Source organism: Lithobates pipiens, unplaced genomic scaffold (genome assembly GCF_037356315.1).
Source record: "Lithobates pipiens isolate NorthernLeopardFrog02 unplaced genomic scaffold, aLitPip1_a1.2 Scaffold_28, whole genome shotgun sequence".
In the NCBI taxonomy this organism is placed as follows: domain Eukaryota; kingdom Metazoa; phylum Chordata; class Amphibia; order Anura; family Ranidae; genus Lithobates; species Lithobates pipiens.
Genome location: NW_027507789.1, coordinates 205,162,187 through 205,189,894, shown reverse-complemented (window position 1 = coordinate 205,189,894; position 27,708 = coordinate 205,162,187). Strand labels below are relative to the sequence as shown.

The window sequence follows — 27,708 nt, the reverse complement described above, 5'->3', positions numbered from 1 at the left end:
ATTTGGAGAGGATCTGGATAAATACATCCAAATAATTTCTAATGGGAAAAGTTCCCTTTTACCGTTTAAGAAGTTTAAGAATTTTTCTTTTAGATGAGTGTCTCCTGTGACAGGAGCTTCAGCCTCCAGGCAGTCACGACGGCCTCCACCGTCAGGTTCAAAAGGTAAACCTCGGGGTTAGTCCCAGGGCCAAAAGAGGCGCTGGGGGAGGAAACCCACTAAACAAAATACTAAAACCTCCTTATGAAGGGGCGCCCCCACTTGCTCGAGGGGGGGGAAGACTTCTGCAGTCTTCAAGGGTCTGGCAGGAACAATGTCAAGACAGATGGGTGGCTTCCACAATATCTCTAGGTTACAAACTAGAGTTCCGAGAATCCCCGTCTCCTCATTTTCTCAGATCAAACGTTCCCAGAGATCCAGTAAAAACAAAGTCTCTCATTCTAGCTTTGGATCATCTCTTGTCTCATCGGTGGATATCGGTGGTCCCCTTGGAAGAGCGAGGATTAGGGTTTTATTCAAACCTTTTCACGGTACCAAAACCAAACGGGGACGTCAGACCCATTTTAGATCTCAAAGATCTAAACCGGTTTTTGAATATCCGCTCTTTTCGCATGGAGTCAATCGGATCAGTAGTCCCCATTCTACAAGGTGGAGAACTTCTGTCATCAATCGACATCAAGGATGCTTATTTCCATGTATTGATTTTCCCCACTCACCAGAAATATTTACGCTTCAGTAGCCCGCTTAAACCAAAGTTTGGTCATCGTAGTCAGCTACCTGGAATACCTAGGTTGGATTCTCAACCTAGAGAAATCCACCATAAACCATCAAGCAGATTGCAGTACTTGGGGCTGATCATAGATACAGTTCAGAAGAGGGTGTTTTTGCCCCAGGAAAGGATCAATTCCATAAGGGAACTGATTCAGTTGGTCAAAACAAAGAAGAATCCTTCTATTCGACTTTGCATGAAATTGTTGGGAAAGATGGTGGCTTGTTTCGAGGTTGTTCCTTATGCGCAGTTTCATTCAAGACTGCTGCAAAACAGTATCCTGTCAACTTGGAACAAGAAGGTCAAAGCTCTGGACTTCCCAATGCGTTTACCCCCCAAAGTGCGACAGAGCCTCATTTGGTGGTTGATATCCAAGAATCTTCAAAAAGGAAAATCCTTTCTTTAAAGGTGACCTCTCTGATTCGTAAAAGAGATGTTTTTGTTTGTGTTGCCAGACGGTCCTTAAAGAGGACAGGCAGCGTTGAAATCTACTATTCTACTACTATTTCTAAATGGATTAGTCACGTGATTAAAGCGCACTCAACCAGGGCTGTTAGTGCTTCTTGGGCAGTGCATTACCAAGCCTCCATGGCTCAGATCTGCAAGGCTGCAACTTGGTCTTCAGTCCATTCATTTACCAGATTCTATCAAGTAAATGTAAAAGGTCATGAGCAGGGTCGGTGCTACCACTAGGCAAACTAGACAGCTGCCTAGAGTGCACTGCTGCCAAGGGGTGGCCTCTGATTTCCCTCCGCGTCTGCAGGCTGCAGCATGTAACTAACTCAGTCTCAGGTAGCTGCTCTGTCTGGCCGGTAGTGTAATTAGAGGCGCAGTGCAGCCAGGGCTATAGGAAGCAGTCTATGCTTCCTGTATAGTGCCACCTGCTGTCTCATGGGCAGGGCAAAGTGAGTGGAGTCAGAGGTGGAGCCAATGGGGGAGGCAAAATTAGGTTTGGTCTAGGGCTGTGATGGCAAACCTTGGCACCCCAGATGTTTTGGAACTACATTTCCCATGATGCTCAACTACACAGCATTGTGCATGAGAATCATGGGAAATGTAGTTCCAAAACATCTGGGGTGCCAAGGTTCACCATCACTGGTCTAGGGTGTCAAAAATCCTTGCACCAGCCCTGGTCATGAGGATATCGCCTTTGGGCGCAGTGTACTGCAGGCTGCAGTATAAGTCCTCTAGACTCTTAGTGCAATACTTTTGTTGTGTCACCCTCCCTTCAGTTGGCATTGCTATGGGACATCCCACATAGTAACTACTATGGCTCTGTGTCCCCTGATGTACGATAAGAAAATAGCATTTTTAAAATGACTTACCTATAAAAATCATTTTCTTTGAAGTGCATCATGGGGCACAGAGGTCCCTCCCTTCTTGGTATACACGTGTATTGCTTTGCTGAAAAACCGAGGTACTCCCAGTAGTGGGAGGGGTTATATAGGGAGTGCACTGTTTGTGTTTGGGCATGCCAGTGTCCATCACCTGAAGTTGGCCTATAACCCACATAGTAACTACTACTATGGCTCTGTGTCCCCTGATGTACTTCAAAGAAAAGGATTTTAAAGGTAAGCTGTTTTAAAAATCCTATTTTTTAATGCAGCCTTTCTCAACTTTTTTTCAACATAGAGGAACCCTTGAAATAACTTTCCAGGCTCAGGGAAGCCATGCTAAAAATAACTATACCTACAACTCATGACACATTAGTGTGATGGTCAGTGGGAAGAATGGTCCTTACACTTGTGGTCATTGGGAAGAATTACCACCTTACAGATAGCTAAAAGATCAGTGGTGTCAGTGGGAACTTATCTGAGAAGCAGAAATTGCTAATTGCTCAAGGAACCCCTAGAGACCTCTGGAGGAACCCTGAAGTTCCATTTAACCCTGGTTGAGGAACCAATTTTGGCAAGATTACATCTAAATGATAACAGAGTGAAAGCTCTCATTTTTTGCTCGTCCCTAGTCATAAGTGAGGACTTTTGGTACATTCTGCTTTTGGATGTCCAGGTAGCTCATCCTACACCAGTGATGGGGAACCTTGGCACCCCAGATGTTTTGGAACTACATTTCCCATGATGCTCTTGCACTCTATAGTGTAGTGGAGCATCGTGGGAAATGTAGTTCCAAAACATCTGGGGTGCCAAGGTTCCCCATCACTGTCCTACACGAACAGGACCTTTCCTATCTGAGATCTTTGCTGATGACCTACTAATGGCGAGACCATTGTCGATGGTTTAACATCATTACCAAAGCACCACCGACACATAAAAGGTAATATTGGATGTGTACATTGTCTTTCCCCTGGGAGCCTTCCAGCTGTTTGGAGAAAGAAGAAGGAAGACTTAACAAATCATTTATAAAATAATTGTGAGTGATGTTGACCGTTTTAGATACAAGAAAAGTTATTTAGGAATTCCTCTTGTTCTATCACAGGCGGGGTTTGCTTCTAAAAGAAAAGGCAAACCTCCTTTCTCTGTCTTACATGGATTATAAGGATTTATCGGTGTGTGATCTCCGATCTCTCCCGAGAATTCAGGATCAATAAAGATCCTTTTATTTCTGTAAAGCTAACAATTCAGCTGTAATCCAGTCTCTTGGGAAGGACACCATATGTGCCTTACCTCAATGAGGCTAGATATTATGATGTTTTCACATAATGTAGAATTCCTTGTAATGATATTAATGCCTAGTAACTGACCGTGAAAAGATGCCAATTTTGGAAGGTTTATCGGAGAATAGGATCTCTGGGGACAAAAGATCATCATTCAACATGGTTCTGACCATAGTGACCATATGATTCAATGGTAATAATTCAAATAAGAACCCTTTGTTCTATATAGTTCATTGCCTGCTGTGTGTATCAAATGTTCTTTTTAGGGATGGCCATCCATTAAAGTAGCTAAAACTCCTCAAATTAGTATGAAACTCGTCACCCTATAACAGGAAGTTCCTGAACGTCGATCTTCATGGTAGGATCAACATGGGTTTGGTTATTTTGATAAAAGGTGCAGATTAAAAAATATGAAAAATGACTTTCAAAGGACGTTAACAAGTTAAAGATTCTATTTATTAATACCTAATGATTGCTCTATAATGGTACGTGCCGCATAATGGCCATACAATCACTTGTTGTCCATCTAATGGATGTGATAGTAATGACCATTATCAGGAGTGTCCATCATGTCTTCTGTCTACAAATTGACCAAGGCAATAAGTCGTTTTCCATGATTTTATTCGAAAATGTTAAAGTATGGCTCCAGATGAAACATTTTTTATTTTAGATATAATGTTTCCCATTAGGATATTATTACTGTCTCTGGACAGAAAGTGATGGGAAATCCAAAATATCACTGATTGGAGGTGGAGTGTGGGGGGGTCTTCAAATGTGTACACCTACAGTGGCAAAAAATAAAAAAATTATGTGCACCCTTTGACATTAATTGTTTTTCTGCATTAATTTGCCATAAAATGTGATCTGATCCTCGTTTAAAGCTGAGAGCACACACACGAATATCGGGTGGTATCGGCTGTTTCAACAGAAACGTCCAGCTTCTGTTTATCGGGCATGCCAGAAAAACAAATGGCTACGAGTGGTCCTCATTGTGTTCTGGCGGGGGGGGGGGGGGGTGGGGGTGGGAAGTGGGGAAGTCCCCCTGTCAGAACACAATAGCTGTACTAAAATCGCATCGTTAGTACAGCCAGCTACTCCCGAGCTCCTTGTTTTTTTTTTTTGGTTTTTTTTTGTTTCATTCAGCTCGCTGGGTTGTAAAAAAAAAAAAAACTGATAGTGTGTACCAGGCTTAAGTCACACAATGTGCTCAGGCTGATAACACACAAACAATTCTAATTTCTCCTCTCTTTACTGAACACACACATTAAACATTCATGGCACCAGAGGAAAAAGTAAGTGAACCATTCGAGTTAACAGCTGGTTGAACCTCCTTTGGCAGCAATGACTTCAAGCAAGTGCTTTGTGCAGGTCTGATCCAGAGCTACCAAATGTTCAGGAGGAACATTCGACCATTCCTCTTTACAAAACTGCTTCAGCTCAGACACATTTGTAGGATGTCTGGTGTAAACGACTCTCTTGAGGTCATTCTACGGCATCTGGACCACTCCAAAAGGTGCATTTCCTTTTTCTGAAGCCGGTCTGTGGTGGATTTACTTTGATGCTTAGCTTCATTGACCTGCTGCACCACCCAACTTCCACTAAACTTCGGCTGGCAGACAGCCACCTTGACATTATCCTGTAGATTCCCCTCAATAATGGCAAGTGGTCCAGGCCCTGAGGCAGTGAATCGAGCCCAAATCGTAATGTTTCCTCCACCATACTTGAGAGTTGGGATGATGTTTTGATGTTGGTCAGTTGTGCCCTTTTTGTGGAATACATAGTGCTGAGTATTTTTTCCAAACAATTCAACTTTTGTTTCATCAGTCCATGTCAGTCCTCTGTGACCCGCAGCCGAATCAGTGTCAACCCAGCCTGAGTCTTTAGCTGTTACTCATAAGTTCTTGTTTATCTCATTGAGGATTCTTTTTTGCTCTTTGGAAGTCATCTTGACTGGGCGTCCACTTCTAGGAAGAGTAGCCACAGTGCTTAACTGTCTCCATTTATAGTCAGTGTGTCCAACTGCTGACAGATGGATGCCTAAACACCTTGATATTTGTATCCCTTTCCAGCTTTATGCAGATCAACTACTCTTGATCATAGGGTCTTCAGAGAGCTCCTCTTTGCGAAGCATGGTTCACATCAGCTGATGCTTCTTATGAACAACACTCTTAAAATATTTGAGTGTCTTTTATCAAAGTTGTGCTAAACTACACCTCCAAACTCATGTCATTAATTGGACTCCAGGTGTGCAAACTGCTATCATCAGATAACTTTTGTTGAGGTTTTTAGTCTATGGGTTAATTTACTTTTTCCTCCAGCATTGTGAATGTTTAATGGGAGTGTTCATGAGAAATTAGGATTTGGGATTATCAGCTTAAGCACATTGTGCTTGTCTATTATTGTGATTCAGATGAGCATCAAATCACATTTTATGGCAAATTACTGCGGAAAACCAGTTAATCCCAAGGGGATCACATGCTTTTTCTTGCCACTGTATTCTGGTGAGGGATTTCACCAGAAATTTCCTATTGCCAGACAGAAAATTGAGGGAAAGCACCCCTGACCAAGGTTCTAACCCTTCCCATGCTCTGTCCAACACTAGAGTTCCACTTTAATGTACACAGCAAGACTGTGGTGCACGGGCTCGGAGCTAGTCGTCCTATTCCGGCATTGTACGGTGACTTCCCTGCCTTTGAATGGGAGGCGGTTGTAAGCATCTTAGCGAGCCTTTTAAACCTTCCAGACAGAAACGGATTTAATAAGTCAACACTGGAGGATTTGCAAGGCTTAACGTCTAAGTGTTGAAATTCTCCGGCACTGCTCGGGATGAGGGCTGGGAAATTACAAGCTTGGTGTCTAGAAGCCGCTATAATGAGATCTTGATGCGTATTTCCCAGGATGCATCTTGTTGCTGGGCCTTCTTGGCCACCTCCACCTGCTCTTCCCCCCAATACATGCAGGGTTCTTCTGTATTTATAACCATGGGGAAAAAAAAACTCCACTTTTGCCATAGGTTGTATAACCTACAATATACACTCACAATTTACTGCTATTAAAATTGACTTGTCCGTGTCTGCAGACAGTTTTTATTTTTATAACGATGGCTAAAAATTAAATTTTTTCCCCTCCACCCCATGGCACCAGTCTTCTGTTGGACATTTGCAAAATTTGCATCCCTCTATTGTTCTGAGCCTTTTTCAGAGGTCTACACAGAGCTGGTGATCAAATTACAGCCAGCCTGGTACATGCTTGGCAGTGTGTTTAGGTTTACTGCTTAGGGAGTTTAATCTTTGGTGAGTTATCTATATGAAATGGTGAGCCCAGGGACCCTATGTTGTAATATTTATCAACCAAATGTATGACAATATGATTACTAAACTCAAGCTTGGCCTCCTTTTCAAAGATTTAGGGATGGGATTGGTCTACCTACCAACCAGAACTGGGTTAGGATTTGTATAATTCAGTGGTGGCCAACCACTGGTGGCTACCACCAATGTGGTAGCGTCACCTCCACTGTGTCAGAAACCATGAATCGGACTGAGACAGAAGTACAGTTAAATTACACTTGTTTAATAATAATAATAAAAAGGTAAACAGAGTAAATGTAGTCAACATAGTCAGAATTCAGCAATCGGAACAGATAGTCAGACAAGCCAAAAGGCCAGGAAGCCAGAGATGAGCGTAGGAGAACAGCAAGCAGGATTTGGAGCCAGAAGGAATGTCAGCCAAGCAAGTCTTTAACAGGAACACAGGAAGGTGTCTCTAGAGATGTGACCAAGGCAAAGGCAGAGATTATCTGGGCTGGACAGCTTAAGAAGGCAGGACCGACGAGCAGTATATCATCAACAGGTGAGTCACTGTGGAGAGAAATTAGCTGGCAATTAGCCAACATCTGAGCGGCCAGCTTTGAGAAGGAAGGGCTGATCCCAGCCCTGACACACTGGCTGGGTCCCTGGCTTGATATCTTCTGCAGTTTCCCAATTCTTCATCATCCCCGGTTGGGGAGATTACTGCTCTGGTACTTGCTTCAGTTACTCACAGTGGTCCCTGGTAGTAAGGTTGATGGTCCCTTAGTGGCGATAGCTTTCCCTCTACCTCCAACCACAACAGGTTCTCTGGCTGGCAGAACCATCACTTCTGGTTGGCCTGCAAGCCGCAATACCAACCCTATGCTGCTCTCTTGCTTCTGGATAGGCCCTCTGATAGCCTAGCAGCCATATATCCCCAGTATATCCCTCAGGCTCTGGCCTAGCAGCCCAAGGGCAACACAACACATGTCCACCCAGACAGCCATCCAGGTGGCACAGAACCCTGATCATCTGACCTCACCCAAATAAATAGGTCAGGCCAAGGGACCTAAGAAAATCTCTGCCCATTGGCTGAGACACCCCATTCATTCCTAATCTGTCCCTGCAATGCCCTTGTCTTATCTAAACACCAGATACCCATCCATCTAGCAGCAGAGGAGAGAAGTGCAGCAATTCCAGGATTAGGGTCAAATCCATTTACCTTCTATCAGTTGGCCAAGGCAAATCTCACTTGCCAAATAAATTTACTAGCAACTCTGTCTAACATCAGGGTGCTATATCTACGCATGCAAAGGGAAAAGGCTTTATGGTAAAAGAGGTTTGGCTTAATACCCGCCTGGGTGCCTCCTGCCTTCTGTACCATTTCAGCAGAGAGATGGCTAATACCCATCCTTTACCCCAAACATCATACGCAGACAAGATGTTGAGGTAAAAACCAAAGGAATCCTTTTATTGAACAGAAATACAGCTTTTTATACACTGGAAAAAATAGGATCAGTCACCATATAAAAACAAATATTACACATTGGGGTAAAAATCCCACAATGGTTAAGTAACGAGGTAAAGTTGACACCAAATTAATCACATCAGAAGGATTAGCAAACCAACAGAAACAATATGTGACTCAATTCACACCTAGAAGGCACACAATGGGGAAATTACACAATGAGAGAAAGACACTTCACACCAAGAGAGGATAGGCAAACACAGGTAAACATTATAACAGTAAACACAGAACACCTTAATAAACAGATTACACATAACAGCAGGAGGCCCCTGGTGGTAACATCAGGTTACCACCAGGGGACCAGGTTAGAAGGGGGTTGTAGTAGTCAATGCTGGTTTGGGCTGTTGATTCTATACCCCAAGTCCCCAACAAAACACAAATATGTATCCCAGTTCTCCAGTTCTCAGACTATGGTTGTTTCAGGGATTTGAATGTGAAGTAAAACTACTCCAAAGCTCCCCCAGGCACACAACTCCCAAAGAATAGAGCCCCCTCAAATGCCAGGGCCCATAGTCCATAAGCAAGAGGCTAGCCTGCAGTCCCCTCCAAAAGCCCCTGTCCCTGTTGGGTCTGTCAAACCCCTTTTTAAAATGCACTTAAAAAAAGGGTTGTGACAACATAAAATACTCCTTCCCACTGTAGAATATTTTTCAGCAAAACTTAATTTTAAGACGGGAATAAATTATACCTTGAGCAACTTGGCAAATCTTTTCTCCTCATTGTATGATGTGACATTTTGAGGGAAAAGCCGATGAAACCTGAACAAAGAAAATAAATTGTTATTGAGCTGCAATTCAAAATGACAATATATAGAAAAAATAAATGATATTAAACTGAGTCACAGAATCCATTACCCGCCTGCTTGAGCCAAGGCCTATTCCAGGTCATTATAAAAAATGTATTTTGAGGGTTCTGATTAAAGACTTTGCAGAGTGCCAGAGGAATATGACTATGCAATAAGATGTAGTCAAGGACAAATCTTAATTTTTTTTTTTTTTGTATTTTTAAAGTGCCGATGGGGACTTTGCAGTGACCCACTTGACCAAAGCTCACCTCTTCTATGACGGACGAATAAAGTGGACACCCCCAGCCATTTACAAGAGCTCCTGCAGCATTGACGTCACCTTTTTCCCCTTCGACCAGCAGAACTGCACCATGAAATTTGGCTCGTGGACTTATGACAGAGCCAAGATCGATCTGATCAGCATGCACAACCATGTCGACCAACTTGACTACTGGGAGAGCGGCGAGTGGGTCATCGTCAACGCTGTTGGCAACTACAACATCAAGAAATATGAGTGTTGTACTGAAATCTACTCGGACATCACATATTCCTTTATCATCCGTAGACTTCCTTTATTTTATACCATTAACCTTATCATTCCCTGCCTTCTTATCTCCTGCTTGACCGTGTTGGTCTTCTACTTGCCCTCAGAATGTGGAGAGAAGATCACACTATGCATATCTGTCCTGCTTTCTCTAACTGTCTTTCTCCTCCTCATTACCGAGATCATTCCATCCACATCTTTAGTCATCCCATTGATTGGGGAATATCTACTCTTCACCATGATCTTTGTCACCCTCTCTATCATCATCACGGTATTTGTATTGAATGTTCACCATCGTTCCCCTCGTACACACACCATGCCAGCTTGGGTGCGCAGAATATTTTTGGATGTGGTGCCCAGGGTTTTGTTCATGAAGAGGCCTGCGAAGGACAACTGCAAGAAACTGATTGAGTCCTTGCATGCTGGACCACTTACTTCTCCACCTAGACTTTGGTCTGAGACAGAGATTGAGCCAGCCTTCCCAAGTTCATCTTCAGCCAGCCCCACCAGCCAGAGGGCATCTCCCTCATCTTCCTGTTGCCATCAGCTGGAGCAAACAGCCAACTCTCAAGTGATCTGTAAGTCCCCCTCTGGGCAATATTCACTACTTTGTGAGGAATCGACTCTGAGCAGTTGCCCTCGTCCTTCAAACCAAACTCGTTTTCTGGGCGAGCCCCAGACCAACCTGATGCCCAAGGTGCGCTCTGTAAGCGTACAACAGATGTACACGCCCAAGGAAACCAATGAGGCTACAATTCGTTGCCGCTCCAGGAGCATACAGTACTGCTACCTTCATGAAGATTCCTCCCAGACCAATGGTCAGTCCAGCACTTCTCCTCAATCTCAGAGTTGCCATGTGCAAGAAGCACAGCAGACTCCAAATTCTCAGTGTAAATGCAAACCCAAAAGCCAAGAGAAGCCAAGTGGCACCAGTCAAGTTACCAAAACAGTCAGTACCAAAGAGCAGCATGTGCTGCTGATGTCTCCATCCCTGAAGTTGGCCATTGAGGGAGTCCATTATATCGCAGACCACCTGAGAGCAGAGGATGCCGACTTCTCTGTAAGTACCTAACCTACACGTTTTTTTAATGGGCAAAGGGACCCCTATAGACTTCCAGAACAAGAAAACTACAAGTAGATCTTAACCCCCAACTAGATGAAATGTATGTGTATGTATAGCCCAAACCTTCTTTTGTTAGTCTTGGATTGAGTAGTAGAGTGTTAAAACCAAAGTTTATTTTTTGCCATCTTTGTCCGGCTGGGGAGATTTCATTTCTTGTGTCCTGTAGATGCAACAGGAATTAAGACAAAATTTCTCTTTTAGTCAGTTGTCACATGGAATCATGAAAATAACTATGATTCCTGTGATGATGTTCTATCAGGCTCTCCTTCCTACTCAATGGCCATCCTTGTCCAGCAGCCCCCACTACTGGAAACATGTTAAGATGCCAGCATAGTGCCTTGTCAGTGACTACTGCAGATGCAAAGAATTACATGAACTTGTTTTCTTAATAGCTGGATTAAAGGTTGCATTTTTATTATTTCGGATTATAGCTCGTACACGTGCGCCCTTTTCATGCACTCAATGCGAGGGTGTATACAGGACCTCATTGTGTCTCCTTGCTGGAAACTCCTGACCTTGCCTCTGCTCACTGGCTCTGACGATTCACGTCTGTTAATTATGCGGCAGGTGCAAGCTGTGCTGTCTGATAACTTTAAACGGAGGTCCGTTGTCGGCGGAGTGCTCACAGCGTGATAGAGTGAGCGCCCAGCCTGCAATCATTTAGTCTATTTCCATCTCAAGTGGTCGTTATCTGCCTTCTTCTGTAGCTTCCAAACTGCTTTGATTGTCCGCTGTTTTTTTTTTTTCCAGTTTGCCATTCTGCACCGCTGATATAAGGCAGCTGGCACACAAAGAGCAACATCTCAATGCCCCCCCCCCCCCCCCCGATTTTCTTCCTTAAAGAGACCTTGTCACACAAAGTAAATGCAAAGTAACCAGGTCTCTTAAAGGACCCTTGACACTCGCCTTCATCAGGCTAACTCGCTACTCTGTTGGAGGCAAGAGGGTTTTAGATATCCTTGGCTCTGCAAAGTGTTTGAGTCTGGTAATTGGCCACTCAGACCCTGCACTGCTTCCTGGGGAGAAGGTCACACAGTCCACCTAAACCAAAAGTGTTCTGTGAGGGCTCTGACCACTGAGAAATAGAGAGGAGGGGGTATGGTAAAGGTGGGGAAAGTGGGCATTCCAAAGACTTTGCCCTGAATGAGCAAAAAGACAGAATCTCTTTAACACATAATCATCACATGCAGCGCAGATTCCCCATGCTACTGACACTATCCACTGCCCCATTGACACCATCCACTGCCCTACTGACACCATCCACTGCCCTACTGACACCGTCCACTGCCTTACTGACACCGTCCACTGCCTTACTGACACCGTCCACTGCCTTACTGACACCATCCACTGCCTTACTGACACCCTCCACTGCCCTACTGACACCATCCACTGCCCTACTGACACCATCCACTGCCTTACTGACACCATCCACTGCCTTACTGACACTATCCACTGCCTTACTGACACCATCCACTGCCTGACTGACACCATCCACTGCCTTACTGACACCATCCACTGCCCTACTGACACCATCTACTGCCCTACTGACACCATCCACTGCCTTACTGACACCATCCACTGCCTTACTGACACCATCCACTGCCTTACTGACACCGTCCACTGCTCTACTGACTGACATCATCCACTGTCTTACTAACTCCAAACTTTGCCCTACTAACACCATTCACTACTCAACTGACACATCCACTGCTCTACTGACTGACACCATCCACTGTCCTGCTGACACCAAACTCTGCCCTGCTGACACCATCCACTGCCCTGCTGACACCAAACTCTGCCCTGCTGACACCAAACTCTGCCCTGCTGACACCATCCACTGTCCTACTGACACCAAACTCTGCCCTGCTGGCACCAAACTCTGCCCTGCTGGCACCAAACTCTGCCCTGCTGACACCAAACTCTGCCCTGCTGACACCAAACTCTGCCTTGCTGACACCATCCACTGCTCTACCAACACCAATCACTGCTCTACTAACACCATCCATGTCTTAATACATTTTAAAATGGTTGTTTACATTTATTTAGAAGTGTGTGTGTGTGTGTGTGTGTGTGTGTGTGTATATATATACACACACACACACACACACACACACACACACACACACACACACGTGTTTAAGCTTTGGGGTGCACACCATAATGCAATTTGGGTGTGTGCGTGCACTTTAAAGCATAACTCCACATTTTTGGAAGCCCGAACAGCAAAATAACTAACTTTCCCAATAGTGTGTAATGATTATTTTGCTTGGTAAGGACTCATTTACGCAGGTGGTATTAAAAGGCAGTCTGACAGAATTTTACCACCCCCTAAAAACTTTAGGCTGGGTCTTCACTGCCCCTCTAAAACATGATCCTAGAGGATTGCTTTTCAGAAGGTGGTATAACAGTGCCTTCCAGGCATTCAGGAGGCAATACTGACACATCCTGAATGGCTGTTATGTTTTTTATTTTCCGAATAGTGATCATGCATGGAAGTAACTTGCTGCAATGCGAGCCTAGCATATGGCTTGTGCTTGCAGTGTGATCCCATTGGATTTAATGGGTGATTGAAGAAGCTGATTTAAATTCATCACAGTCCTGCCATATGTAGGATCTCTTCCAGCTACTTTGTTGGGCTTTTCGATTGGTGATCAGTTGGTTCGGACATGTTTTTACCATCTGTGCATAAAAGACCTAACATGGAAGCTGGAGAGGATCATGCATATGCCATGGCCTAGTTGCTTTGCCGCTGCCACAAATTTAACTCGGCTTGTTGAGTTAGGCCACAAGGCTTGCCTGTCAACCTCTCCTGTTGAAGTCAACCACAAACCACATGCTTGGCTCGTGATTGCGGTGCATTAGTTCCAGGCAAAATTGCAATTCCTCAACAAAAACAGGCATTCAGGAGTTGGCAGTATTTCCTACGTAGGAGCCTGCTGATACTGGGTGGCCCCGTGCTGTCATCAAACCTCAGTGTGGCCTTTGCAAGCATTGGACAGCTCAGTACTGGACAGTCCATGCAGTTCCAGGTCCATTTGAGTCCAAATTGAAATTGAGGATATAGACAGACTTGCATTGATCCAGTTATGTCATGAGATTCACTTTCTCTCTCCTTAATCCCAACAGGTCAAACAGGACTGGAAGTATGTGGCCATGGTCATCGATCGGATCTTCCTCTGGATGTTCATCATAGTCTGCCTCTTGGGAACCGTTGGACTGTTCCTCCCACCCTGGTTGGCCGGCATGATTTAACCATCAGGGCCTCCAAATTGGACAGTCTCCATCCCACCAGGAGGACATTGGGTGGGGAAAAATCCGAGAGGGATGGGAAGTCGGGCGCATGAGTGCATGGAGAATTCAGAGAGAACTTTAATAAAAAAAAAACACAAGAACGAGTTGAGGGATCCCACAGAACAGAAGGGATGAGCAGGCGTTCTGGAGCGTGCGTCTGCAGTATATAAATATTTAAGCTCGCATCAGAAACGCATGAGAGCCCAGCGGGCTCCAGGGGATGGCCCCCCGGGGTAAAGAGGCGTTTTAGAGACGGCTCTGGCCACCCCCAGCCAGGAATCCTTAAAATATTTGTCATGTACATCTGACTGCGACCTAAGAGCATTCCTCCTGACATCTGGGGGTTCCTGGCGGGTCTGTGAATAAATCTGAGGCCCTAAACACTTTCTTTGTTGTTTTTTTATTTCTTTATTTTCCCCACTTATCGTTCTGCTGTGAAATTTGCTTGGTTGAGGAAGAGTTAATGGGCGCTGGTCAAGATAGAAATTTGGGCACAAACACTAATGACTTTTTTTTTCATGAATGTCTTTTTACATATACGCAGTATGCATATGTCACACCTGTGGGATCGCTGTGGTAGACGCCACTATTCCAGTGATTACCACTGTTTTCAGGGTCTGTGCTGAGCTGCTGCCCTGCTGCACAGTGAATACAGGGGTCCTTTGCTCATCACAGCCACCATTCACAGATCGCTTTGCATTTTTCCTAATGAATACAAGGTATTCTACAATTTGACGAGGTGTAGAGGTGGGATGGTGGCATCACTAACTTCAAATATCTTGGCCACCACACTAGAGCACGCTGCACATAGTAGCCATGATGCCCCCGTGCTGCCGGTGTATTGGCCCAGCTACCATACACCACCCCAGAATATGTATCCATAATAATGCTTACAATGACAAGCGCTCACTGGTCACCGCAGCCATGTGACTGTGCTGACCAATGAGAAGCGCATCTGAGGCTTCTTCTACCAGTAAGGTCTCCCAGATGGTGATCATTGGGTCATGCTGACCTATGAACTCATGCCAATGTGAGCATTCTGCTATGCCACCAGCACAGGGCATCCTGGCCACTAGGTGAAGCAGGATCCATAGGGGTGGCCTGAGAGGACCATGTAGAAGGTGGTCTGGAGAACCTTGGAGTTGGTTCACCTTTTTTGTTTTTAATGAAAAGGTGAACGTACCTTAATAAGGTTTTATTTTTAGTTTTGGATATAGAGTGGTGAGAGGTTAGAACACCTGTCAGGTTTGTATTGCTTCCAATTGGAACACATGTCCTGGTGACATTTGTCTAAGAAAAGATACTCTTCACGATGAACGGGTTTTCTTTTTTACTTTCTGTTGTATTTACAGGACAGGAAGTCAAGGCAAATCTCCCCATATGACACAGACAGAAAGTCAAGGTAAATCTCTCCATATGACCAACAGGCTGTCAAGGTAAATCTCCTTCATATGACATAAACAGAAAGTCAAAGTAAATCTCCCCATATGACACAGACAGAAAGTCAATGGAAATCTCCCCATATGACATAAACTGGAAGTCAAAGTAAATCATTTATATATATATATATATATATATATATATATATATATATATATATATATATATAAATATGATGTATATGGGGAGATTTACCTTGATGTCCTATCTATGTCATATAGGGAGATTTACTTTGACTTCCTGTCTGTGTTGCCATAAGGAGATTTCACTTGACTTCCTGTCTATGTGATATATGGAGACTTACCTTGCTTTCCCATCTATGTCCTATTGGGATATTACAAACTTCCTGTGTCATATGGAAAGATTTACTTTGACTTCCTGTCTGTGTCATCATAGGGAGATTTCACTTGACTTCCAGTCCGTCATATAAGGAAACTTACCTTGATTTCAAATCTATGTCATATACCAGTAATGGTGAACCTTGGCACCCCAGATGTTTTGGAACTACATTTACCATGATGCTCCACTACACTGCAGAGTGCCAGAGCATCATGGGAAATGTAGTTCCAAAACATCTGGGGTGCCAAGGTTCGCCATCACTGTCATATAGGGATATTTATCTTGACTTTCTGTCTGTGTCAGACGGGGCATCAAGGTAAATCTATCTCATTTACATAGGGAGCCACAGCCTGGTCTAAATAATGTGTCCAGGTTTCAGACGGACTGAAACCCGGACACATAGTTCAAATCCCGGACAGGTGGCAACCCTAGTTGGTAACGAAAAGGAACCAATGACGTTATTTTATATGTAAGTTTGCTAGACAAGATTAATCTATAACTATAACAAGATGTGTTCTATGTAGGAAACTTCAGCTTCATTTGAGTGATCCTTTCAGTAGAAGGACACTTGCATACAATTACATAGCTGTAGGACTAGACCAGCATTTCTCAACTCCAGTCCTCAAGGTGCCCTAACAGGGCATGCTTTCGGGATTTCCCTAATATGAAACGGCTGTGGTAATTACTAAGGCAGTGAAACTGATCAAATCACCTGTGCAAAATAATGGAAAGGCTGAAAACATGACCTGTTGGAGGGCGCCTTGAGGACTAGCGATGAGAAACACTGATCTAGAGGACTGTGTGTTAAGATCCACTTCCAGTTGTGTAGAGCAATGTTTCTCAACCCTAGTCCTCAAGTACCCCACACAGGTCATGTTTTCCCTCAGATGAAACGGTGGTGGTAATTATTACTAAGGCAATGAAACTGATCAAATCACCTGGGCATAGTAATGGAAAGCCTGAAAACATGACCTGTTGGGGGTACTTGTTCACTGGAGTTGAGAAATATTGGTGTAAAGCAGTGGTTCCTCTCAACCCCATCCACAAGTACCCCCAACAGGCCATGTTTGCAGGTTTTGCTTTATCTTGCACAGGTGCTTTAAATCGGAGTCAATGGCTTGGTATTTTGGACAGCTATTATATCTAAGAGATATTCCCAAAACATGGCCTGTTGGGGGTACTTGAGGACAGGGTTGAGAACCACTGCTGTAGAGTACTGGCTCCCCTGATGCATGCTGTGCTTCCTCCCACCAGCTTGTACTTCACTACAGGACATATGAGCCAGCGGGAGGAACCACCGTATGTGGTGGAGGGGTAATGGGTATTCGACCCACCCAAAGTACTGAATAATTGCAGCGGTTGGGGAGCTGAAACACATAGGCCACCAGAAAGTTAATCATATTCACTTCACTTTACTTTTACAGTTACATAATTGTGTAGTGACAGGGTCACATTAAAGTAAACCTATTGACAAATGGCGTGTCAAGGCCTTAACAGTCAAGGTAGTTCAAATCTTCGTAAATTAGCGTTTCTACATCTGTCTTTGAAGGTTAAAGTGACCCTGTCCTGGTCCTATTGGCGCCCCGCGAGTGATACCCATTTGAGAATAGGCCAAGTACTTGCCTGTTTGGAGGGAGAAACCTTTGCACTGTTAAAGAACCCCAGGAACTGCTGCCATCTGACACTTCCAGGTGTGTCAGATAGTGTGCCCCTACTGGCCACAGTGGTCACTACAACAAATAGCAGTGATGTAGGAGTAAGCAGGAGGATTCATACCACCTGGATGGGATGCACTACTGATACACCAGGTAGTGTCAGATAGCATCTGTGCCAGGACAAAGTTCTTTAGCACCCAAGGTGAAAAGACCAAAGTGTTTTCATACACTGTGTACTGTCGACAGTATAAGTTGCAGATCCTGCCCTTTCTGCACCCCCTCCTACTACAGCTCCCAAGGTGGTCACCTCTTTTGCCAACCCCTTAGCCCCCTCGGGCTTCAGTGCTTTCTGGGTCACTGACCTTGAGCAAGTGTGCTGATCAGTAGCTCTGCTTTCCCCTTGAATGCCTGCTGTGGGTCAGAGACTGGCACGCAGCAACATGCCATGCCTAGAAAACTGGCTAAAAGATGGAATTCATAGTGTGTTGGTTAATGATTCTTACTCTGAATGGTCTAAGGTTATTAGTGGTGTACCCCAAGGTTCAGTGTTGGGACCCTTATTTTATATTTATCATTAGAAATGATATCGGGTCTGGGAGCAAAAAAGTACCATTGCAGTGTTTGCAGATGGCACCAAGCTATGCAGTGGAATAACGTCCTTCCAGGATGCCTCCAATTTACAAGCCGACCTCAATGCTAATGTCTAATTGGGCAATTATGTGGCAAATGAGATTTAATGTTAATGAATGTAAAGTTATGCACTTGGAGACTAAGAATATACATGCATCATACATACTAGGGGGAGTACAACGGAGGGGGGATCCATATTGGAGAAGGATCTGGGGGTTTTGGTAGGTCATAACCTTAATAATAACATGCAATGCCAAGCTGCGGTTTCCAAAGCGAGTAAAGTCCTTTCTTGTATTAGGAGAGGTATGGACTCCAGAGAGAGAGAGATATCATTTTGCCCCCCTGTATAAATTATTAGTAAGACCTCATCATGCAGTTCAGTTTTGGGCTCCAGTTCTCAAAGAAACTGATAAGAGGCATGGAAGAGCTCAGCTATGAGGATAGATTAGAGGAACTGAATTTATTAAGGGAGATTAAAGGGGGGGGTATGATCAACATGTACAAATACATAAGGGGTCCATATAGTGAACTTGGTGTTGAGTCATTCACTTTACGGTCATCACGGAGGACAAGGGGGCACTCTTTACGTCTAGAGGAAAAAAGATTTCATCTACAAATACGGAAAGGTTTCTTCACAGTTAGCCCTTGAACACACGGTCGGAGATTCCAACAGAGTGTCCTATCGGACCGTCTTGTCGGATATTCCGACTGTGTGTGGTCTGCATCGGACTGTTTCCGTTGGAATATCCGACGGACCAACTTTTCAAACTTGCCGGTAAAATTTTCCGACAAAATGCTCCTATCGGACATACTCGGATCATGTGTAGCCTACTCCGACGGACAAAGCGCCACGCATGCTCAGATCAAATTCATAGACCAAAGCTATTGACTACTAGCCTGAACGTAGTCCCGTCATAACGAAATAATGTCATCACGTTATGTACAATCCGATTTTCCGACAACTTAGTCCAACCGTGTGTATGCAACATCACTTCCAGACCTCTTCCGGAATTAATCCGTCGGAATAACTCAGACGGATTTGGATGTCGGAATCTCCGACCATGTGTACGGGGGCTAAGAGCTGTGAAAATGTGGAATTGACTCCCTCCAGAGATGGTTCTGGCCAGCTCAGCAGCTTGCTTTTAAAAAAAAATGCCTGGATTCCTAAATGTACATAATATAACTGGATACTATCATTTATAGGTAGAGTTTATCCAGGGAATATCCGTTTGCCTCTTGGTGGATCAGGAAGGATTTTTTTTTTTCCCCCACTGGAGCAAATTGGATCACGCTTTGCTGTTTTTTTCCTTTTCTTCTGGATCAACTGTGAGTGTAAGATTGTAGGATTTTAATTTTTCCCCTTTTATTGTCTTTTTTTTTTCAATCAGACTAACTTGATAACCGTGTAATATTTTCCGCCAGAGGCCGGCGATGGCCGCCTACTTATTTCCTCCACTTTAAAATTCCATCAACGAGCGAGCAGCCTGTGATCGCTTCAGTCTGCCGCGTCGCCTCTGATACTCCGGCAGATCTAACAGGAGGTGTCAGAACGGCTCACTTTGACTGAAGGACAGGTTCAAAGCTAGGCGTCACTCCTGCACCAATTCCCTGGCCGCATGTGTGCGATGGTAAAGCGCCATCAGCAGGCCCAAACCTTTTGGGACAGGCGGGGGGGAGGGGGGAACAGGATTGCGGAACAGGGCCGTTTAATGTGTGAAGGGCAGAGTAAGGGTGGCTTGTATAATTTCTGTTATCTCACTCGCTGCCGCCCCCTGCATATTAAGCAATACGGACAAGCTCCTCGTTAGAATAATCTCACAGCCAGACAACACGTGGCCTAGCAACACTCTGTAGTGTCAGAAACGCATTCAGCTGGGGGGACACCACACGTTATTTTCAGTGTAAATAATTGTTAGATCTGTGATCTGTCTACCGAGAGTCTGCCTATCTCCTGAAGTCCTAAATAAAAGAGGAACATCACCCTGGGGAAAGTCTTCACCAGCCACTCCGCCATCTTCAGATATCCCAGATGTGGCACACTGTGGCATGTCTGAGCAGCCTGGAGGATTCCCATGCATACGCAGATATGCCGCTGGCTTTTGGTATCTGGGACCTTGTAGAACCCTTCTACCCAGCATGTCTGAACCCTACATTGTTCTATGAGGTCTTTGCCAGGTCCCCAATACCTGTCAGAGCAGCATCATGTTTGCACTTCATCATGCACAGATTCTCATGGGGCCCATCAGCAATACGGCTGCCACCTGGGATGTGTGACGTGGACCTCCCAGGAGGCAGAAGGGTTCCACACATAATTGTTGACAAGGAAACAAGTGCAGCACAAAAAAAAGGTCTAAAAATTTTACAAAAATTAGAAAACGCTTTCCAATTCTGTAAAAGGGGGGGGGGGGGGGAGACCAGGAAAATGTTAGTTTAATGGGTGAAGGTCCCCTTAACCCATGCTCCTTTAATACCTCCATATGAAGTTATGAAGCTATAACCAATGCAACGTTCTAGAACAGGGATATGCAATTAGCGGACCTCCAGCTGTTGCAAAACTACAAGTCCCATCATGCCTCTGCCTTTGGGTGTCATGCTTGTGGCTGTCAGTCTTGCTATGCCTCATGGGACTTGTAGTTCTGGAACAGCTGGAGGTCCGCTAATTGCATATCCCTGTTCTAGAATCTGCGTGGTCCCCGCATGTGCAGTATAAACCCATAGCTGTCTCCAAAGGTCATGGAGGCCATCTATGAGTTGTAGACATCTATGGTCTTTGTGGGAATGTATGATCCTGTTGTCTCCAGCAACAGGAGAAAGCCCCATAAAAAGGTTGTAAGCTTCTACTGTGCATGTGCAAAACACTGAAAGATGCTTTCTGGAAGAAAAAATTACCGGGAGTTGTGGAGGGTGGGTTAGTTACAGCTTGAAGGGGGACAAAAAAAAAGGCCAAAAATGCTCTGAAAGTACACTTATCCTTTAAAACTGAAAGTTAAAAACTACCCTTGGAGTGGGGCTCTCCCCACACTGTACTGATAACATTTAAATTTTTGTCTAGAATACCATTAAAAAGCCACCTTCTCTCTCACTCCCCCAGAAGCTGGTGCTCTCCTCTTCCCTTTGCTCCAGGTGATGCGTGTACCCTCAACATCCTCATTTACTATGCAGGACCGTTGGTCCTACATTATACATGATGACTTTCCAACAACACAACCGCTGAATTTTGTTTGAACATTGTTGGCTCCAACATGTCTTGCATACACACGGTCACACAAATGTTGGGCAACAATTAGGAATGTGGTGACGTACAAGACATATGATGAGCCGAGAAAAAGGAAGTTCAAGAGCCAGTACGCCTCCTTCTGCTTGATTCCGAGCACGTGTGAACTTTTGTGCGTCGGACTTGTGTACACACGATCGGAAATTCCGACAACAACGTTTTGTTGGCGGAAAATTTGAGAACCTGCTAGCCAACATTTGTTGGTGGAAAGTCCGACAACAAATTCGATGGAGCATATACATGGTCGGACTTTCAGCCAACAAGCTCACATCCAACATTTGGTGTCGGGAAAATCCGATTGTGTGTACGGGGCATAAGGAAGGATCAAAGCCCCATGTTGGATTTGCCATCTGTATCCCTACTAGGAAAAATGTTCCCTATTGTTACTGGGAGAGAAAGTGAGGGGAAAGTCCATTTTTTTTATTTAAGTTGTCACCAGAACAGGAACAGACTTTACTAGTGGGGACAGAAACCCAATCTGGTGACGACTAGGTGAGGTATTCCCACTTTTTGTTGTGCCTCAGTGATAAAATTTCCCCAATGGGCAGAAAAACAACTGACAAGCTTAACCGTATCTTACTCTATCCAAAAGTTAAAAGAAAACCTCTCAATGGCCTAATTTACACTCACGGTCCTCTCTGAAGAGTGATTTACGTTCAGACTCTTAACCCCCTAAATGCTAGACTACTGGGCCATAACAGTGCACGTTGCACATGATTGCATGGTTCAGTCTGCCCCTATTCACTTGAATGGGTTGCGTTTGGTGGGTGGGTGGTAGTGTCCGCTGAACCCAACAGGGGCTATATAATTCCTGCTGTGGCATGTGTACATACCCAGCTACTGCATTTCCTGCTAAAGGGGGAGCTTTTGAGGGGTGGTAAAATGAGGGACAACTATGTGGTTTTACCCCCTCACCCCTCTTTGTCCTGGTGACCATGGGAATAATGGGAAAACCAAAATGTTGCCGTGGTGGGGAGGGGATGGAAAATATTCAAATTTGGACACCTATTCTGGTGCCAACCAAGAGGGTATTTGTCCTAGTTCCTGTTTTGTGTGCCTCAAAAAAATTCAGGTAAAGATTAAAGTAAACAGAAAAGAAACCTGAAGGGTGCTTGTATCCATTCCATACTCTATCCAAAACTAAGACGGAAAATACATTTAAAGAAAATCTCATTGGACCCCCTTGTGAAAATGTAAGTTGCCCGTCTGTAATTTAATAGTTTGACCGAAAGACTTGGAACAAGCCTGCAGTCAAAGACAAAGCTTTGCAACCACCATTTAGTAAGACGGATGGCCATGCAGCTAGTATTTTCACAAGTAGAATTAGGCTAAACTATTTTTTCCTTGAGAGGTAACGATCTGACTTGTCTACAGACAGAACATACTTCAAGGATTCAAAGTGAGGACTTCACTATGGCCCAGTGCTCTCGTCTTATCCAAGAGGTCCTTTGTATGGCTTTTCTGATACAGCAGTACAAAATATTCACAAATTAAAAGGCAACTTGCAGGAATTTAAACTCATGGCTTCATGTCAAGAAAAAAGGTACTCCATGAAGAAATACAAGTGGAATGTCCTTTATGTAATGGAAGAAATGCGTCTCCAACTTCAAATCTAAAGATATGAAAAAAAGCACACCCTATATAAAAGGTCTCCTTGCTGTGTAGTTTAGTAACTGGAGGAGGGGGACCTGTTTGAGCGTCACCAGGAGAAATTAACAGTAGCTCAGAGGATAAGAGCTTGACATGTTTTACTGGTGACCCAAGTTCAATTCCCAATGAGGGAAAGCCTTGCAGGTCTGGGCAAGCCACTTAAACTCAGTGTCCCAGACTCTGAACCCTCTGTTGTTGCGATTGTGATAGGGCAACATCTCAGGCTACTGCTCTTTAAAATATGAGACCCAGCAAGAGGAGGATTAATAATGAATAAAAAGAAAAAAATATTCTTACAAAATGTAAAAAAGAAGAAAAAATAAGTCCTATTTTATACACCCCTGGAATATCGTCGGCAGGAGAGGATCCAGCAGGGATATTGGATAACCTGATGCCAATCATCATGAGCCTGCCAATTATGTGAAATAACGATTGATCAGATAAGGCATTGTCTTATTCACCAAGTCTTTATTTACTGAACAGACCTTTGGCTAATCCAATGTTTCTCATCCTTTTTGCAGTCAAAGCACCCTTTGGTCAAAAGGCTGGCTACTAAACTTCTGTGCCAGAGCTGTTCCCTGGCTCAGGGGTTTAGCAGGCAGCCCATGGCCCAGCTAAGCCTTTAGAGTTGCAGGTTCGACTCTTGGTTTAGCTTCTTGAAAGTTTAACAATCTTATACTCCTGAAGTAGTAGAACAAACAGATGAGCTTCTGGGCAGAGGCAAGTAGCTCAGTGGATAAGAGCACTGACCCAGAGCGCTGTAGACCCGAGTTCAAATCCATGAAAGCGCAGTAGACCTCCAAGTGTGAATCCATAAGTGCTATAGACTCTGAGTTGGAAACATGAAAGTGATGTAGACCTGAGTGAAGGTCTGGAGGCCATGGACAACCCACCAGTCTGCTCCAGTCCCAGGTCCTCCAAAGGCCTATAACATGTGTGGACACCCTGCCTCTTTGGTCCACGGTCTGTGCCATCACTTCAACATATATAATTAGAATGAGCTGCCCTTACCAGGGGCAGCTCATTCCAAAAGTAGGGACTTAAGTTTTATTGGCTTCACCCCAGGTACTGCACAGTACCTGAACCTCTTAATTGTAGGGACAAGGTAGTGGTTCACAAACATTTCCCATTGCCCCATCCAACCATCATGGGGTTCAGACACTGTAGAGGACCTGGGGCACACAAGGCTTTCCCTCAGAGGGATTTGAACTCAAGTCTCCAGCAGACCAGTCAGAGCTCTTACCCTCCAAGCTATCGCCTCTGCACAGGTATTGATGTGCTCGTTCTTCTATTTCAGAAGAAGGCTGAATTTACACAATAAAAAAATAAAAAATGCAATCAATACTTAGCTTAACATTACCATAAAGTTAATTGATTCAGTTTCCTACGCTCAAACATTGATGCGCTCGTTCTTCTATTTCAGAAATACAAGGAGTGCGCCAAATGAAAAAAAAAAAACTAACCAAATATTTGAATTTGCATCTCATACCATCTAGAACACACAACTTCTGAGTTAGATAAAGTCACGTTCTGTTTTACAAATGCACGGTGAACGAAAGTAAATGCACCACACACGCAGTTATCTCTTTAATGAACCACAAGTGTATACTAACTATACAATCACATTTTTACAAAATCATAATAAAAAATAAAAAAAAAGCCAAGGTAATAGGATCTGTAGAAATGTAGGTCTCCTGGGTGATCTTTTTTTTTTTTTTTTATTCTTTTCTTTTCAGAAGCAAAAACAATTCCAAATTATGCCAAAGAATCAAGCCAACAATGAGCCTACAGCGGTGGCTCTTGAGTTAATATTTTTAGACCTTGGACTCTTCACTTTCCTTTATACCCCAAGATTATTCTAGCGCAAAGAGAATACACAGAGGTCGGGAACTCTTAGATTCAAAATTAAAGTCAGTTTATTTCCTCTGGGACCGAAATGTTTTAAACAATTGCCAAAGTGATATGTGTTCACCATCTACAACAGTGAGATGAGACACATTTGCTGCATAGGAGGTCATCAGCTGCTTCATTCTTCTGAACACACTTTTGTCAATTCTGTAAATAGAAGTATACACACAACTCATAGTCATAGCATCATGGTATCATAGTAGGTAAGGTCCAATAAAGACAATAGTCCATCCAGTTCAACCTGTGTAGGTGCACATGTGTCAGTGTCTATATTTCCCATATCCCTGTATGTCGTGTTCTGTAAGATGTAAGATCTAATATCCCGTACACACGGTCGGATTTTCCAATGGAAAATGTTCGATGGGAGCTTTTTGTCGGAAAATCCAACCGTGTGTAGGCTCAATGGGACATTTTCCATCTGAATTTTCGACACACAAAATTTGAGATCTGAATCTCAAATTTTCCAACAACAAAATCTGTTGTCGGAAATTCAGTTCGTGTGTACACAATTCCGACGCACAAAGTACCACGCATGCTCGGAATCAAGCAGAAGTTCTGCACTGGCTATCGAACTTCAATTTTCTCAGCTCGTCATACGTCACTGCATTCTTGGTGTTCGGAATTTCCGACAACATTGTGTGACCGTGTGTATGCAAGACAAGTTTGAGCCAACATCCGTCTGAAAAAATACTGCGGATTTTGTTGTCGGAATGTGCGATCGTGTATACGCTGTATTAGAGTTTCTTAAAATGATCAATATAGCCTGAGGCCACTACCAATTGTGCAAGAGAGTTCCACATCCCTATTGCCCTGACAGTGAAAAACCCCCTTCGCAGTTTAAAGCGGAGGTCCGCCGACATTTTTTTTTTTTTTAAGTTAGCAGCTACAAATACTGCAGCTGCTGACTTTTAAAATATGGACACTTACCTGTCCAGGGCGCCCACGATGTTGGCACCTGAAGCCAATCTGTCGTTTGGCTCTCGGGTGCTGCCGCCACCATCTTCAGTAAGGGAATCAGGAAATGAAGCCTTGTGGCTTCACTTCCCTGTTCCCTACTGCGCATGCGAGAGTCGGTTGGGAGAGGCGTAGACTCCGAGTCTATGCTCGGAAGTGATATCTGCACCCGCCTCCACCCTGAAAGGTGCCAAATGTAACACCGGAGGGGGGGGGGGTTCCAAAAAGTGGAGGTTCCATTTTTGTGTGAACCTCCACTTTAAAGCGGGAGTCCGCCGGGAGTCCGCGTTTATTTATCCACATGGGTACAGTATATTGGTACTTGTTTGTCCATAACTGTTGCATAAGCAAAAAATCACTTAAAGACATCCGCATTTCGGAGACACTTGACTCCTTCTTCAGGGATAATTTCTGCAGATGGTATAATTTGATAAAAGATGGTATCTTTGTTAGTCAGTTTGAAAAAGACACAAATCCATCTAGTTCAACCATACAATCCCAATATACCCAATTCTATACCCACAGTTGATCCAGAAGAAGGTGAAAAAACCCCAGCAGAGCATGATCCAATTTGCTACAGCAGGGGAAAAAAATTCCTTCCTGATCCTAGAGAGGCAATCGGATTTTCCCTGGATCAACTTTACCTATAAATGTCAGTACCCAGTTATATGATGTACATTTAGGAATGAATCCAGGCCTTTCTTAAAGCAATCTACTGAGCTGGCCAGAACCACCTCTGCAGGGAGTCTATTCCACATTTTCACAGCTCTTACTGTGAAGAAACGTTTCCGTATTTGGAGATGAAATCTCTTTTTCTCTAGATGTAAAGAGCGCCCCCTTGTCCTCTGTGATGACCGTAAAGTGAATAACTCAACACCAAGTTCACTATATGGACCCCTTATATATTATACATGGTGATCATATCCCCCCTTAATCTCCTCTTCTCAAGAGTGAATAAGTTCAGTTCCTCTAATCTTTCCTCATAGCTGAGCTCCTCCATGCCTCTTATCAGTTTGGTTGCCCTTCTCTGCACTTTCTCCAGTTCCCTGATATCCTTTTTGAGAACTGGTGCCCATATATTCCAGATGAGGTCTTACTAATGATTTGTACAGGGGGGCAAAATGATATCTCTCTCTCTGGAGTCCTCTCCTAATACAAGAACAGACTTTGCTCGCTTTGGAAACCACAGCTTGGCATTGCATGTTATTATTGAGCTTATGATCTACCAAAACCCTCAGATCCTTCTCCACTATGGATTCCCCCAATTGTATTCCCCCTTGTATGTATGATGTATGTATATTCTTAGACCCCAAGTGCATAACTTTACATTTATAAACTTGTACCAAAAAGGAAAAATCTCTCTCATAAAAAACGAAGAAAGTCAGTAGCCACAGCTCGCATCCAGTCTCTCATCATCTTCTTCAATCTGACACATCAAAGTCTAAATGGCCTAATAATTGAAGTTGTAGTAAATAGGTAATCAGTGGAAGTCCTGGGAGGGAAAGACACCAATGTTCTCAACCATGGATGTGTAGAATGGAAAGCGGAATAATTAATTATGAATCTAAGAGCGTTTAGCCACAATACATTTGATTTTCTAGTTACAGATATGCACTATATTGTAAAAAGTATTGGGACACCTGCCTTTACACACACATGAACTTTAATGGCATCCCAGTCTTATAGCTGTAAAGGGTGGGCCAACTCAATATTGAACCCTACAGACTAACAGCTTCAACTCTTCTGGGAAGGCCGTCCACAAGGTTTAGGAGTGTGTCTACGGGGATGTTTGACCATTCTTCCAGAAGCACATTTGTGAGGTCAGGCACTGATGTTGAACGAGAAGGCCTAGCTTGCAGTCTCCATTCTATTTCCCCCCCAAAGGTGTTATATTAGGTTTACGTCAGGACTCTGCGCA

The 27,708-nt window shown here is 44.0% G+C and overlaps 1 protein-coding gene across 1 annotated transcript in view; it reads left to right on the top strand.

The window, feature by feature from the left end:
* CHRNA4 (cholinergic receptor nicotinic alpha 4 subunit) overlaps positions 1–14,326 on the top strand; it is a 55,139-nt gene extending 40,813 nt beyond the window's left edge. The window contains exons 4-5 of the mRNA XM_077460354.1: positions 9,209–10,586; positions 13,776–14,326. Of these exons, the coding sequence (XP_077316480.1) occupies positions 9,209–10,586; positions 13,776–13,901 (1,504 nt within the window). The 3' untranslated portion in view covers positions 13,902–14,326. The remainder of the gene's footprint in view (positions 1–9,208; positions 10,587–13,775) is intronic.
* The last annotated feature ends 13,382 nt before the right edge of the window (positions 14,327–27,708 follow it).